Consider the following 16,216-nt stretch of genomic DNA (forward strand, 5'->3'; position numbering starts at 1 on the left):
CTCAGGGAACCAAGATTAAAGGTGGATGCCTGGGAGTACTTCCTGACACTTAGGACCCCAGGGCATGGAAAGGGCTTCCACAGGAGGGGTCGAAGCCCCCATCGGTGAGGGTGTTTAAGGACAGGCTGGACATGCACATGGTAGGCATGTCATGAGTGGGGCAGGCTGTAACTGGGGGTCAGACTAGATGGCCCATGAGACCCCTTCTGACTTGCTCTGTTTCTGTTTCTAAATGTGGACTTCTCTGGCTCACAGCTCATTCACTCTTAGAGTATCCCTCAAGAGAGGGCCAGCAGAGTTGCACATTTGCCAAGGGTCCATACTCTAGCAGGGTCCCACTGACAAGGACCCCCTGGGCTTGTTCTTTCTCTCCACCACTGCTTTCTGCTCGTTCCCTCGCCTCTCGCTCCGATCCAGGCAACAGTGCCGAGGCTGAGAGGAAGATGCCAGCAGGCAAGTGGTAGCTATGAGAAGAAAGAGAAGAATCTACAGGAGCTGGTCAACATGCTGGGAACACTAGAAGACTGGTGCTGTGGACCTTCTATAGGCTTTCGAATGGTCACAAAATGCCGGACTAGATAAGCCCTTGGTCTGAGCCAGAAAGGCTCCAATTTGTTTAAAACAACACAAATAAGGAGAGGTGTACTATTGGAGTGGGCAGGCATCCTGTCATTTTTAAAAGTTTCTTTTCTTTAAGGGTGAAACTGTCAGTCAAGTTTTTACTCCATCTTGATTCAAATTTTAGGGGGATTCTTCAGGAACAGTTCTGTCCAATGGGCTGCCAACTGGTCGCACTTTGCTCTTGGCAACCTCCTTCCACTCCATGGTAGCCAACTGCAGTGTCCATGTATGCACGCCTCACTCCTTTCAATCTTCAATTAAAGCCCACATTTCTTATGAGTGAACTCTCATGCAGCCACAGAAATGTGCTAGAAAGTCAGAAAACACTTCTCTAGTCACTACCTGGTGCTTATGGGCTATGTGACCTACATTTGGAGTTTGATACAGGAATATCTGTGAAAGCCAGAACATCAGTGGTAACACATCGCCGAAACAACTCTACCAGATTGAAATTCAGGAACAGCAGTTACGTGTGACATTATGTCAATCAAGTGCCATGACTTGCCAAAGCAAAAAACACAACTTCCAGGGAATCTTCTTGGCCACAGAGAAATTTTTCTGAGTTGCAGTTTCTTAGCAATGAAAGAAGCAAGTTGCTTACAAGGAATCATCAAAATAAAACAGTGGTTTAACATTAGGAAGTGGAGTACCTGGGCCTTAATGGAAAAAGCAAGTATTGGCCTCTTTAAAAATAAGAAGCCCAAAGCAAAATAACCATGGAAATAAATGATCCTTGACAATCTTGTGTTTGTATCCTTTAGTCTTGCAAATAGGCAGTTGTCAGAGACAGCTGCAGCCTTCCCCACTCCATTTTTTCCAAGCCATTTCCCCCTCCATGGGTTTAGCTAAACAGCCACCATTTAAAATCCTGCCAACAAAATTATCCAGCCAGCAGTGATCTGTGGAAAGCCAACAAGATTCAAGCCACTCCAATCTCTGGAATTTGGCGAGTTCAAGCCCCTATTGGGAACCTGAAGGAACACTGCTGCACAGATCGCATCCACGTCATTTTCCATCCATCCTGCGCCTGCCCTGATCATGTCCTTAGCCACAGAAGTGCAGCATTTTGGGCTGGGGCAGGGGCGATGTCCATTACCTTTACCCTCAAGATATCTGTCAGCACTGGGGAGACAGTGCTGCACCCCCACTTAAGTTAAAGAGACCCACTCTGTAGGTCAGATAAACCCAGCGGGCTATGGACTCGCTGCTTAGCTTTAGTTACATTTTAAATCTGTACCAAATTATGTCACCTTTTATATCTTTTACAAACTGTACAGAATGGCTGTGTTCAGACAACGTGGCATGGAGTTACCAGGGCTCATGGTTTTTTTACTATGTTTTCCCTGACAAATGGCCATTTGTCATTTTTTTTCTACTTTGTCAGGGTTTCCAGTCTCCCCACTTAGTCCTCCCATTGTTGGTATGTGTCCCATCAGCCGCTGTGCCTGAATTTCAGTCCCAAAGAATGAATTCAGCCTGGTTCAATCCCAAGCATTGAATTCAGTCCCAAGCATTGGTCCCTGCCTATGTTGCCCGCCTCTTCCTCATTAGTCCACACATCAAGGCTAGATGGATGGAGAGGCTCCTGAACTCGCCACTCTTCCCAGAGCGCTCTGCAGTAGCTGTATACCAGGACTGTGAAAACCGTGCTCCTGGGTTCAAACAAAGCAAGAAACAATAATGATCCGGAGAAACCATAAAGCAAACCATTGTTTCTTATCGTGTTATCAAAAGACCAAACTTACCATGGTAAAATACCAAGACAACACAACAGACCAACAATAGTAACAAAAGCTGCATGGCTCAGCCCTGCTGCTGAGGCTAGCCATGCGGTTACTCTTATCTTCCTGACTGATTCCGAAGTTTGTGTTGTTTCATACAGTACACTTTGGCTCTACTCATCAGTGAGAGGGCATAAGTTGCAGAGGTAGACACAACAGCCAGGTCTGACATGGATCTGAGACAAACCACCTAAGGAATCGGGTTCTGAGATACCATTCAAGGGAAATGTATTAAATATTATTATGTTTAATATTATGCATTAATATTATTACTTCCACCAGAAGAATGTCACATGGATTTCCCATCTGAGATACCAAATCATGTTTGTGCCATTTATGAACCAGAAGCACTATACATAAATGTTTGTCATACAGCTAACAGGCAACATCAGTTAGATAGTTTGTGGTAATTGTTCTTTTACTGTGGGGTGAGAAACCTGCAGCCCTTTAGATGTTAGACTAAACCTCCCATTGTCCTTTACCATTGGCCATGTTAGCTAGGACTAATGAAAGCAAATCATCCCCATCTGCTTTACTGAACAAAACAATAACTGAAAACATTGTAGGGCAGGTCTTCCCATCTGGTTTCCTCTGGATGTGCTGAAACCCGGCTGACTGGTGAATTGTTGGAACCACAGGTGGAGGACACCGGGTCAGGGAAACCTGCAATCAATAATATTTAAAGATTTCTGCACGACTCACATCTATGTAAGCCTTTCTTACCTTGCGCCACCAATATCCACCCCGACCATCAATTGTCCATTCAGAGAAAGGATCTCATCTCGCAAGCGAACTTTTCCACATTTACCTGCTGGGCTGTTCTTCTTTAAGTCAGTGACCCAGATGCTTCCAACATCAAGCACGGGCCCTTTATTTCCTTTCTTTTTTTTTCCCACTCTCCGCTTTTCTCCATAGTCCCCCAAAGCAGGAATGTTCCCAAAACTTAAGCCAAGAGACTCGGCTTGTCCAGGATCCTTGGTCAGGTAAACAGTACAGATCTCCATGTCTGCAGGGCTTGGACCATGCTGCAGTCTGCCCTCTTCCGCCGGGAAGTTCAGCTGGATGTACTCCCGCAGCTTCTTAATGGCAGAGTGGCAAAGCCTCTGCTCCGGCTCCTCCACTTCCCCTCTCAGGTGGTTCTGCAGCCACCGATAAAGGATGGGAAGAAACACCGCTGCATTCTCTGGAGTGATGGGCATTGTGGTCACTCCAGGGTTCCATTACGTGAAGCGCTGGTTCCTAGGCTGGCTGATCCAAATTCGACCCGTGCACCTTCCAGGGTCAAGGTGGCCGTGCACTTTCGCAGCTGCCATTGCAACAGAAACAAAGGCCACAAGGAAGCCACAAAGGCACAAACAAAGGTTTCCCAGTTTAGCCAAAATGAATAGAAGGCTTTATGAAGAAGAGAGAAAACAGCTACTCTGGAGAATTCGACAGGAGAAGGAAGGAAGAGATGGGAACTTCTAATTTGGATCTTTCCACAGTTGTCTGTGCAGAATCCACTTGGGCATCCCGTCTTCCACTACCAGCGATTATACTTGCATCTCCCCATTCACCAACACCTGCTTGACCTAGAAAGAGAAAAATGGCACAGTTAAAACCATAATTGTCACTGTCAAATAAAGGACTAGGAGCTGTCGGCAATGCTCATTAATGAGAAAGCTTTTCTTAACATTATTCCATTCGCTTGTTAATTCTATAATCTGTTTGTTTTCTATAAGCGCTTGGATCATTTACTATGTTCCAAAAAGACTACAAAAGAGGAACAAGGCAGCAGGAAGACAAAGATGTGATTATAAATATACAAATGGATGTCCTTCATCTTTTACACACACAGAAAAAATCATGTATCTATTCATCTATGTGATGATACGGTTGCAAGATTCTGTCACTCCCAACGTGGCTCCCTCCAGATGTTGTCCACCACAATGCTGATCATTCCCAAATAGTGGGCCCTACTGGCTGTGGCTGATAGAATTCCAGGTGAAACTGTCTGGAGAGGCCGACATTGGGGAAGGCTATTTGGTCACAATCTTGAAATAGAGCATAAAGGTGAAAGACCAGATGCATATATATCCAAGCAAAGGCCCTCTCCACATAGCCCTGCCTATTCCAAAGGCTGCCATTTCATTGATTGTGTGGAAGTAAAAAGACTGGGCTTTGCACACGCACTTTGCACATGCAGCTGAATGTACTACATCCTCCAGAAAGCGTTTTAGAGCAACTATTTAGGCTTAATTTTCATATGCAAATGACCTGTCCACCTGTCCACATGGCACACCAGTTTAAGTAGCACAGTCCCCCCAAAAACCCACAAATGGGTTTTGCTAGAACACCTTTGCTCAAATTCTTTCTGAGAAATTGCACAGCTCTTAAAATGCCGCTTTACCAACCCTCTTCCCTTCTCACCTATTGCTACCAAGCTAGTGCTTAAACATAAGGGTGCTTTATCCTGCCCACACACATTCCTACACATTTTGCCAGCATTAACACCCTCCAAATTTGCCTCTGTTATTTCTGTTTTGCATGTTTATGAAATTCACAAGTCATGGATTTCAGCCACATTTCAGGAACCCCTGGGCTGAGCCAATTCACAGCTGAAATTTTGGCACGAATCACACAGAAACCATCCCTGGAAAAAGCAGAGAAATCTTGCTTTGAATCCACAAATGCCCGATTCTATGTAGAAATTCTCACATGGACTCAAGCAATATAAATTGGAGTCCCACAGATACCCACGGGACAGGGACTTTTTGTCTGTGATACCTACTGTATCCATTCTCCATGTATGTACCACACACATGTACTATTCTGTCTCTTCCATCCACAGATGGCTGCTGTTGAGATAGTACGGCCTTGTCTCTTGCTCCTGAACGTTCTTCCACCCCCAGCTGCCCAGCTGCCAGAAGGTTTAGAAAGCATTTCCAGAACATCTTGTGACCACTGCACTCTCAAGAGGAGTCCTTAGCATGGCCTTCTCCAAGACTACAACTCCAGCAGTGCCAGCCAACAGGCCAACTGGCACACTGCCTGTGCTGATGGAAGTTGTTGTCCAACACGTACCGGAGGGACTGATTTGGAGACGGGTGCCTTATCACTTCACAGCAAGCTTCATTGGTGGCTGGTTTGCAGGGGATGCCATATGAGGTAAGACTGAGGGAACTGGGTCTCTTCAGCCTGGAGAAGAGAAGACTCAGAGGGGATCTGTTGGCGACATACATGTACGTGAGGGGATGTCACACAGAGGTGGGTAGAGACCTGTTCTCCCCTGCAGAGGAAGGCAGGACGCGCTCCAACGGAGCAAAGCTCAGGGAGCCAAGGTTCCATTTGGATGCCAGGAAGCACTTCCTGACAGTCAGGACCCCGAGGGTATGGAATGGGCTTCCACGGAAGGTGGTTACGGCCCCATCGGTGAGGGTGTTCAAAGATAGGCTACACATGCATGTGGTGGGCATGTCGTGAGCAGAGCCGGCTGGAGCCGGGGATCAGACTAGATAGCCCAGGAGGCCCCTTCTGACCTGCTCTGTTTCTATGTTTCATTCTGTTTGCAAGACCATGCAAAGCCAACATTTGGGCCTACAGCTCAATGAGATGAGCAGCAGTTGGGCTAGCTAAACCAATGTGCTAGCTTTTGACCGATGGAACATCTCACCTTCAACACCTAGGAAAGCCAGAGTTCATCCAAGCAATCAGAATCATAGAAGAGTTGGAAGGGGGCATGAAGGCCACCAAGTCCCACCCCCTGCTGTTGCAGGACACCATGTTACACCATCTCACTCAGATGGCCACCCAGTTTCCTTTTGAATGTCTCTGTGGGAGAGCCCACAACCTCTCTAGGCAGCTGGTTCCACTGTCGTATTGCTCTGACAGTGAGGAAGCTTTTCCTGATGTTCAGCCTGAATCTGGGTTGCCACAACTTGAATTGATTATTCCATGTCCTACACTCTGGCACCTGCAAGAAGAGATCTTGATCTTCCTCTTTGTGACAGCCTTTGAGGTACTTTCAGAAGGATATCATGTCCCCCCTCAGTCTTCTCTTCTCAAGGCTAAACATGCCCAGTTCCCTCAGTGTCTCCTTATAGGGCAGTCTTTCCAAACCCTGGATCATTTTTGTTGCCCTCTGCTGGACCCTTTCTAATTTACCTGCATCTTTCTTAAAACTTGGTGCCCAGTAAAGGTTTCAAATACAACAACCTGAATTTAACCCAGTATGCCATTTTTAATCTTCTCTTGAAAGATCCTGGGACCCATCTGACACGGAAAAAAAGTATCCCTGAAAATCTACATATTTTATCCTTTAGTTTGGTTCCTCGTTCATCTCTCTATGAGAATGGGAACTGCCCCAAAAGATTATTGTATCACTTTGACCAAGATATAAAAATGCAGTATGCTAGAACTAGCACCAGATCTGGCTGAAAGGAGAAGAACAGCTTCTGAAAGGCGGGTGGGCATAAAGGAGAACAAGGTTTCATAAATATTTCTCAAGCTTACTTATCAAACCAGTCCCACAGCATTTTGGGATATCCTGATTACATGAAAACTTTTGTTTCATTCTTTAACAAATTAAGCTTTTCCTTCCTTATATGTCCTTCCCAGCGGAATATCTAAAGCGCCCCCGAGACCCATTTCCTGGCTTATAAAAAGATAATTAAAATGCCCCATTGCTACCTTTTAAACACTGACTTATTTGCATGGCTTCTTCTGCAACTGCTTTTAAAGACTGCGTATCAGAGACACCACTAAAGCCCCAACTCTTCTTAAACAGTTTTAAATGTCTTGCTATTAACTTCAAAAAGGCCTACAATATTATCTTTAACGCTTTAAAAAAATCAGTGCTTTGCTGCTCTTTTATTACTGTGCCCTTGAGCTCCAGTAAAATCATTCAAGACAATAACACAGACGAGGAGTTCATTGACCAGGCTTTGAAATGGAGGCTGATTCCAACATTCAGAAGATGAAGTTGAAGCAAACTGAAACCTCAGAAGCAAACAGAAACCTCAGAATCTGCTGGAGCTACATTGCCATGGGGTCTTGTTGACATTCGGATCCTTCCTACATCAGGTGTGCAGATGAACCCCAAGGATACCTACTAGCCCCAGCAATTAAACTGATGCTCAGGCTGGTCACACACCTCTAGCGGCCACTCATACTGCATTAACCCTCTCCCTGCCTCAACAAAAAACTAGCATTAGTCGCATTTGGGGTCATTATTGACTGCAGTCAAAAGTAATTCAGGCAAGAAAAATACAGCATATGAAAAACCTTTTTTCTGGCTGAAATTTTGCCCCAGAAGGCTTCAATCAGCATACGAATGGCTTTCAGCTATAGACAAATACAAGTAATTTGAAGCAGAATCCTGCTTAAGGTTATGCAGAGCAAGAAGATCTGCGTAACAATGCGTGGCTCATTTACCTTTTCTCTGTATAACAATACGTAGTTTGTTATGAAAGTCATAGCAAAGCATTTCCCAATGGATTTTAGGTTGTTTGCTAAAGGCTTTTTAAAATAATCTTAGTTTTAAAAGGAGACCAAGGTGACCCGTAGCGAACCTTCTTTTGTTCCTTTGTTCAAGACCAATTGTTTGGGGTATAAAAATACCCCATACAACTAATTTCTGGGAGGATTCTGGAGTACCTTTGTGCTACGAGCAAGTTTTACTTGATAGGGAAAAAACCCTGTAAAAGGCAGAAGGCTGAAATTTGGGGACAATTTAGACTAAACACCTAAACATCTAGCAATGACCTAAAAAGACAAGCTGGTAGGACTATTTATGTGTAAACTGCTCTACCAAATGTGAGCTGGGGGACAGCAATTACCCTACAATGCAGAATTAGTGAAAAAGAGTTGGATACTGACAGGACTTCTCTGAATGACTAGGAAGACCAGGCATGGATTGGAGGCGTATCAGTATCACCGCCTGCCTGCTGCTTCTCTCCCACCGCAGACTCGCACAGGGGCCATCTGCACTCTCCCCACGGTCTCCAGCTCGACCTCGCTTGACGTTGCTGTTTATGGGAGAAACTGCGGCACTGTCAAGGAGGAGAGGGAGAGGAGAGATGCTTCAAAGGAACCACCAGGAGCAGGGAGCCACACTGCATTGGGTACTCCTCCTGGGTGGGACTTTGTCTGTAAGGGGATTATGGTTACATCTCATTATTATTGATGTTTACTGTATTATGTATTATACTGTATTATGTATTGATATTATGTATTGCTGGCTCGAATCTGCACAACGGGGTGAGTTCCCATTGCTCCATCACAGCTCCTGCCAACCTTGCAGTTCGAAAGCAGGCAAATGCAAGTAGATAAAAAGGTACCACTTCGGTGGGAAGGTAAACAGCGTTCCGTGCACTTCGGTGTTTAGTCATGCCGGCCACATGACCACGGAGACTGTCTGCGGACAAACGCTGGCTCCCTCGGCCAGGAGATGAGCACCGCCCCCTAGAGGCAGGCATGGCTGGACTTCACATCAAGGGGAAACCTTTACCTTTATTATGTATTGCATTATGTATTACATGATTGTATCAAGGTTTGTTTGATTTATTGCTTACAGTTAAATATTGCATTTATTGCTCAACTGTATTATTTTCTTTTATGAAATATGTACCGTATTTTTCCGTCTATAAGATGCCCTCATGTATAGGATGCCCTTTATTTTTCTTACCAATCTCCGAGTGAGCGAGCTGTTGCCGCGCCCGCCTGCCCACCGCCTCGCCACGCATGCATCCGTGATCGCACCAGTCTCTCTCCCCTGAGCACGCCCGCGATCACGCCAGTATCCGCCCCAAGTGTGCCCACGATTAAGTCAGTCTCTCCCCACAGCATACCCGTGGTTCTCCTCTCCGCCCCCCCCCCATGTATAAGATCCCTCTCCATTTTTACGTAAATATTTTTAAGAAAAAAGGACACCACGGTGCCCTGTGGGCTATGGGGTGACATACAGATGTAACAAATGAAATGTTTAAGGTTAGGGTCATGGCTGCTTAGAACAAAACACAGTGTGCCAAGTTCTACTCAATGACTGTTTATTGTAAAGTGGAAGTGGACGCGGTCTCTCTCCTTTTACACACAGAGGAGGAGAGGGCAGATGAACTGTGTGAGCCTAAGAGAAAGAATGCAACTTAGCTGTCATTCTCTGCATACAAAACACTCCGGGTTCAATCTCTGCCATGTCCAGATATGGCTGGGAAAGATCTTTGGATGAAATCCTGGAGAACCAATGTCAGTAAGTGCTGAATCAGAGAGTGTTGACCTAATCAGAGGCAAAGAGTCAACTCCGCAAAAGATACTTGTCCTTCTCCAGGTCTCACCCCTTTCCCCAACCACTGATCCTTTGGTGGTTTTCCAGCTTTTGTGTGGCTTTCTCTCCATCCTAAAAAAGTTCAAATGCCCCATCTAGGCCTTAGTTACTGGCCATAAGAGCTTTAAACTAAAAAAAAAATTCTGTATTTTTGTTATTTTGGATCCTTCTCTTGGCCCCAGCCAATCTTGCATTGTGTCCAACTCAACACTGGAACCCCAACACTGCAACACCCCAGACAACTCCTCCAAAATTGAACTGGGCCCTCAGAAAGAAGGAAGCGCAACTCGTTCTGAGCTAGATAGACCAACAGTCTGACTCAGGATGAGGGTGGCCAGGAGCACACACACAGAATTTCCAGGGTCTCAGGAAGAGGGTCTTTCTTCTCATCTGCTACCTGACCTTTTAAAAGAAGGTCTAACCGATTAACCCTGGGCTCACCTGGGTGACAGGGAGGTGCTCCAGCACTGACCTGTGCAGCACTCCTGCCTAAGCTGAGGTGTGCAGAGCCACCAAATCTTCACAAAATGCATGGGTGAATCTCAGACTCAAGCGCAGGGGCAATCTGCATTGCATTGCATAAATTATGTGGAACACTTTAATTACAGAAAGTTGCAATCATTTGCATCTGCAAGGTTCAAGGCATTATAAACTCTCACTAGACATGAATAACTTAATTCAAGAAACTGCCTCCCCTAAGACCTATTTCAGCTGCACTATAATGCTCATATTTATTCCAGCTTCTCATATATGCACATTTTGTCCAACAAAGCATGGTATTTGCATGCAACCATTGTTCAGCTCTCTAGAGAAATCCAAAAATACTAGAAGGGGGTCTGTCACATCTGCAAATGTGCTTCATGCTTTTCCCAAGCCTTTCCTGTGGGAAATGTCTCCGATAACAAAGTTGTTCAGCAAACAATACGGAAGTGCACTGCAATCTAACAAATTGTTCCAAGGGTCAGAAATCCAAAATTCAAAAGGCAAACTGAAGGCATACATTTCTAACCCCTCAAATCTGAATTCTACTGATAACAAATTCAGAACACAAAATGGAAAAATGGAAAGTTCCGCACTTAAAGCTATTATACTCGAGGCTCCATCGGTGAGGTTCAAAGATAGGCTGGACACGCACATGGTGGGCATGTCGTGAGCGGAGCTGGTTGGAGATGGGGGTCAGACTAGATGGCCCGGGAGGCCCCTTCTGACTCGCGCTGTTTCTGTTTCTATGTTTCTACTTTTCCCTGTGATCACAGTATGCCGTGGCATTACTCTAGAAGAGCAGCAGGGAACCTCTAGACTAAGAAAGCTCCCAGCTGGCCTATGGAGATTCAGGAGGTCTCCATGTACTTTGACTATTCTCTTTCTCCAAGCCTTGTCCTCTGGCTAGGAGGTTATGGAACAGCATGCAAGGCAATTCCCTGGAATCCCAGGAAAGTATGGTGTGAGGCCCGTTTAAATCAGACAAAATCCCCCTGTAGTGCCATCTGCACTGCAGCCATACTGCGGTGCACCAGCTCAAAGAACCCAGGTCTGTAACAGCCGCCAGCTGCAACAGCCCTACGGATCAGAGCAGTGTGGCAGATGGGCGCTTCCAGCTCTGAGCCGGCATAGCATGTCCCTGCCCCGCTTCAGGAGGGCGGGATGGCCCACTCCTTGCCACACAAGTCGGTATTTTGGAACAAGCAGCACTGCACGGACAGCCCCGTTACACAGGACTTGAGGAGCTTCTCTCATCACTTTTCTGAGGCTGCTTCTCCCATCTTCTTTGCAGAAGCCGGCCTGCATCCATGTCTTCGTCTTGCTGCCTTTCAAGATACTCCCTTCTATAAGGACAAGGTGGCACTGTGAAATATCAGAACTGCAAATTTACACAGGCATTTCCTAACATTTTATGGCAAGATAAGGGAATAGCAGCTCATTATCTTTGGTCAAAAAAGCAAGCTGTGAAAATGACTGCAAAACACAGGGCAGACCCTGGAAGATGCCTGTGTCACACCAAGGACTCCAAAACGAGCGCGCATGAAGGATCAGGAGTGGACAATAAATGCTGTGTGTAGAGAAGCCCATAGTCACTAGGTGGCACTGGGCCTGGCTGCATATGGGTGTTGTTAGAGGTTTCTTGTGTCTGTTTTGTTTTTGTTGCAGAGAAGAAATGAAGCCCTTGTCTAGATTCCTGACTGGTGCAGCTGTGTCGAGGGTGGGTAAAAAAGCAGAGCTCCAGATGTTTTGGACTTCAACACCTGGCATGTCTGACAGCTCCTGCTGTCAGAGGCTTTTTGGCAGAGGCTTCTGGGAGTTGAAGTCCAAAACTTCTGGAGAGCTACCATCTGCCCAGCTCCAAGCTTTCAATGATATGCACAATCAATACAATTTCAAGCAATGGCGTTTTCCTATTTCTGTGTAAGACACTTCTATACTTCAAGGGGTAGTATTATTTCTATTTCCAGCATATTCCCAAGCACTTAAAAAAATTAGCAATGGTCAGTGTTCCCAATGAAGAGATAGCTGGCCAAAATCCAAAGAGCTTCTGTTAGCATGCACACCCAAAGATTTGGGCAAGCTTATTGGGATTGTTTTTCCATCGTTTTTGTCTCCGAACCCTCATGGCATATTTCAAACAGCTTTTGAAAGTCCTCCTCTTCTTCAAAGGAGGTTTGCCATGTTAGCATGGTGGGACCAGTATCAGAACAGCAAACAACGAACCCTTCCTTGGTGATGCAAACTAGTTGCACAGTGTGTTAGGCCTCAGATGTTATATTCAATAAATGATTTAACTCTGGGATTCTTAATGCTAACAAAAAATTATTACCAGCTGCAACAAGATGGACTTCCAACATAAACACTTCCAAAATCTATTAAGGCAATTACTCTCAATTTGATCCAATCATCACAGGTCTGGAAATCATTTGCTAGTAATCTGCTGTAAGTATTAATCAGCAAATATGCCTAACAAGACCTTAAGAAGAAGGGTTGGACTTAAAGATATGATCTTAATGTACATTCTCTAGTGTGTTTTTAGGCCTTCATGAAAGTACAGAACTCTTTGCAAGTTAATAAAAAGATCCATCATCTCTTTGAATGCTTCAGAAGGCTCAGTGCATACCTTCTGAACTAATCTGGTTGTCTACTGTACATAGCAAATACTACTGTATTCATGGTATGAAAGATATTATGCAGCATGTAAGCACATGTGCACGCATGCATGTGCAACCTATATTATCCTCTGGCCACCATATCACTTTTGATCCACAAATCCAAATTCAACAAAAATTACTTCAGGCTTAAAATTTACGAATATACATAATGCAAAAAGTAAAACATCAGGCAGTTGACAGATTTGTTGGCTTCTCCTGAGCCCTCATAAGTACTTAATTGCACAAAGTGACTTCATATGATTCTATGGATTGGGGCCAAGTTCATGCATTCGCATGGGCATTTTCATTGCTGATACCTACACAAAAGGGCTGCAAGCCTGTGTGCATGCTTTTTTCCTTGAAGCATACACAGAACCACAAAATTCTACCTGCCTCCACATGTAGGTATCTTCAGCCACACCACTTTGCTTTTATTGATCACACTAGCAAAATGCCTGTAATTCTGCATGGATAATTATATGCATAGAGGAAAGAACAGTATAATACAGGGCCTGCATACATGTGCCTAATTCAGCGGAAAGCCGGCAGAGTGGTGGCCAAACCACCGGAAAAGAGCTGGGAGAAACCAGGGGAAAATTCCTGTTCACCCAGGAAGCAACCAGTGGACCATCACCATCTTCCAGCCCAGACTACTCTACTCTAGCAGGGTTAGGACACAAGGGCACAACAGCAAGGCGGTGGGGGGCAAGAATGGTCGAAGAGCCACCTCTGCTGCCCTGAGCACCTTGGTTTGCCATCTGTTCCCTGCTCCTCATGGTGACGAGTCAATGCAATCAAGAACACAAGCCTCTGCAGATTGCCGGCACCCGTGGAGGGGTCAGCACCACTCTTAGGGAGTGCCTGGACCCAGATGTGCCCACCCAGCCTTTGAGATCTACGCAGGGCCCCCGCTCTGTGAGCCATCCCTTAAGGAGGCGAGAGGGATGGCCACCAGGAGCAGGGCCTTTTCTGCAGCGGCTCCCCATATTTGGAATGCTCTCCCCAAGGAGATTCGCCTGGCACCTTCCTTACTTTCTTTTCAGCGCCAGGCAAAGACCTTCCTTTAAAAAAATGTTTTCATATTGCCATAGACCTTTGTTTGGTATGTTTTGCTGTATTTTATTGTTGTTTTTAATGTGTAATATGTTATGTTTTTATTATGTTTTACTATACTTTTATTTTGTGTTGTGAGCCGGCCAGGGGTGCTGTGGCACAATTGGGAGCCATACAAATGTTTAAACCAAACAAACAAACAATGACTAGGCCACAGTGGCCAGAGCCGTGGCTTTCATATAGGGTCAGCAGGCTCTCCAAACCCCACAGCATCCTACTGCAGAGCCTTCTCCTAAAGAAGTTCAGATTAACGCCAGACATTGTGTTTTAATTTTGTTTGCTGTTTTGTTGTTCCTGTGTATATTTTTAAATCTGTAAACTGCCCAGAAAGTCCAATGGGCTATGGGGCACTATAAAAGTGTAGCAACAACAACACTCTACAGGGTTGCCAGATATAGTCCATGGAGGACTGGACTCCCTGAGACCTCTTCTCTCCCCATGTCCTACCCCTTGATCTACAGAAAGGAATTCCTATGTTCTTCTGATGGAAGATAGTAAGCAGATTCCCCCGCTCCCCTTCCAATGCAAGAGTGCCCACAGGTTTGGAAACCAGGCAAGCTCTTGCTATATTACATGCTTGTGCTATATTAGTTGGCTCACTGCCAAGAACGCTTTCCAAAATGCGAAAGGGCTTCCCTGCCTCTCCTCTTTTCTGATGTCGCCACACCAACATACTCCTCCCGACAGTTAAAAACACCAACATATAAACTGAGTGGGCCAGCTATTCCAGGAATGGCTGGGTGAGGCTGCTGTTGCCTTTACAACAGCATTTCAGCGATGTTTATTACGCCTGATATAAAATCCATGTGTCACCTTTAATGAACTCAGGGCGTGAGCTTGCTGGATGGAATGCAAATTCATTTATCCTTCTGGAAACCTTTATGCTTTCTCTCCCAGGGTGGATTACCACCTGAGAAACCTGCTGCGGACTACATGCCACCTGCAGGCAGAACCCAAATTGGTCACCCCACTTTCTCACACACATGCACAGAGTATGCCTACCATTCTGGGAAGCCCAAAATAGACACAGGAATGCTCATTTGGATGCCTGGAAGTTTCTTCATGAGGGTCTCCTGAAGAAGAAAAGGCCTACTCAGGAGAGAAGGAATGATCCAGCTGTAAACAGGGACTTAACAGATGTCCAGAACTAGGAGCTACCAGGAAGAATATAATCTCAGACTCCTCCTTGCTAAATGAACAGCTCTATCTAGAACAAGTGTGTTGGACCTCTTTCAGCCTGAAAACCAACTTTCCTTTTGGAGAAGCCCTGGAGGACCACCTTCTAGCAGTGGGTGGGGCCAAAAGGCAAAAGCAGTGGACCCAAAAAATACCAGCATTTTTTTCTTTAAAACTCTTACTGCCAATAACTGCACCTCAGCAGAGCTATTTCAACCATCTAGAATGAAGGTAAAACTGCACAGAAGCTGGAAAAGCACAAAATGGCTAATCAGAGGAAAGGGGATGGGGCCATGGGAAAGGAACAGGGCTATGTGAGGAACCTCAGAGGGCTGCATCGACTCTGCACCCCTGTACTAGGCCTCCACTGCTCCACTCCTGTTCCCAAACTGGGTGCTGGCCACGGACCCATAGATAAGGGGAGAGGGGTGGCTTTTGTTCCCCTCCTTCCAAGCAGACAATGGCTTTTTAAGTAAAAGGGTTTATTTTGTTGATGTTGACAAGCCAGGCTGGTTTGAAAGTACGAATGAAGTGTATTGCAAAAGCCAATAACAAAAGGAACAAGTGAAGTTAGATTACCACTGTTTAGAGAAAAGCAGCTTAATGATTTCAAACTGAATATCTCCCCTTTCTTCCAAAGTGAAATCAGCAAACCATGACTGCAAGGCAGATGGTCCTGCTGAAGGGTCAATCACTTGGCGTGCCTGACACTTCTGGCTTGAGTCACCCTCCTTCCCAGATGCCAGACCCTCAGAATGGAGAAGCCTTGGTTTGTCTTCCTCACTAACATGGCCACTAAGCTTTCCCACAGTATCTGAAACTGATTCTCAGTGATGGCCTGGCTTATCTCTGGGTCCCCCTTGGCCTTGGCATCTGAGCTGTGGATTCTAACCCCCTCTCCAATTCTGGCTCAATCCATTCCTACATCCCTGGAAGGGCTCCGTTAGAGGAACAATGAGCCCAACTACTGCACGACCTCAGACCACACTGAAGCTCTATCTTGTCCAGCATCCAGTTTCTCATAAGGGTGATCCAGGTGCTTCCTGGACATGGAAGGAATTGTCCTTTCCCACTGTTTGTCCCTCCAA

General features: G+C 45.6%; 1 protein-coding gene across 1 annotated transcript in view; it reads right to left on the minus strand.

The window, feature by feature from the left end:
- Positions 1–3,037: 3,037 nt before the first annotated feature.
- Positions 3,038–16,216, minus strand: part of LOC123024077 (PDZ domain-containing protein 2-like) — a 79,595-nt gene continuing 66,416 nt past the window's right edge. The window contains exon 2 of the mRNA XM_044431371.1: positions 3,038–3,973. Within this exon, the coding sequence (XP_044287306.1) occupies positions 3,122–3,601 (480 nt within the window). The 5' untranslated portion in view covers positions 3,602–3,973 and the 3' untranslated portion in view covers positions 3,038–3,121. The remainder of the gene's footprint in view (positions 3,974–16,216) is intronic.

Source organism: Varanus komodoensis, unplaced genomic scaffold (assembly GCF_004798865.1).
Source record: "Varanus komodoensis strain SLA01 unplaced genomic scaffold, ASM479886v1 scaffold22, whole genome shotgun sequence".
Classification (NCBI taxonomy): domain Eukaryota; kingdom Metazoa; phylum Chordata; class Lepidosauria; order Squamata; family Varanidae; genus Varanus; species Varanus komodoensis.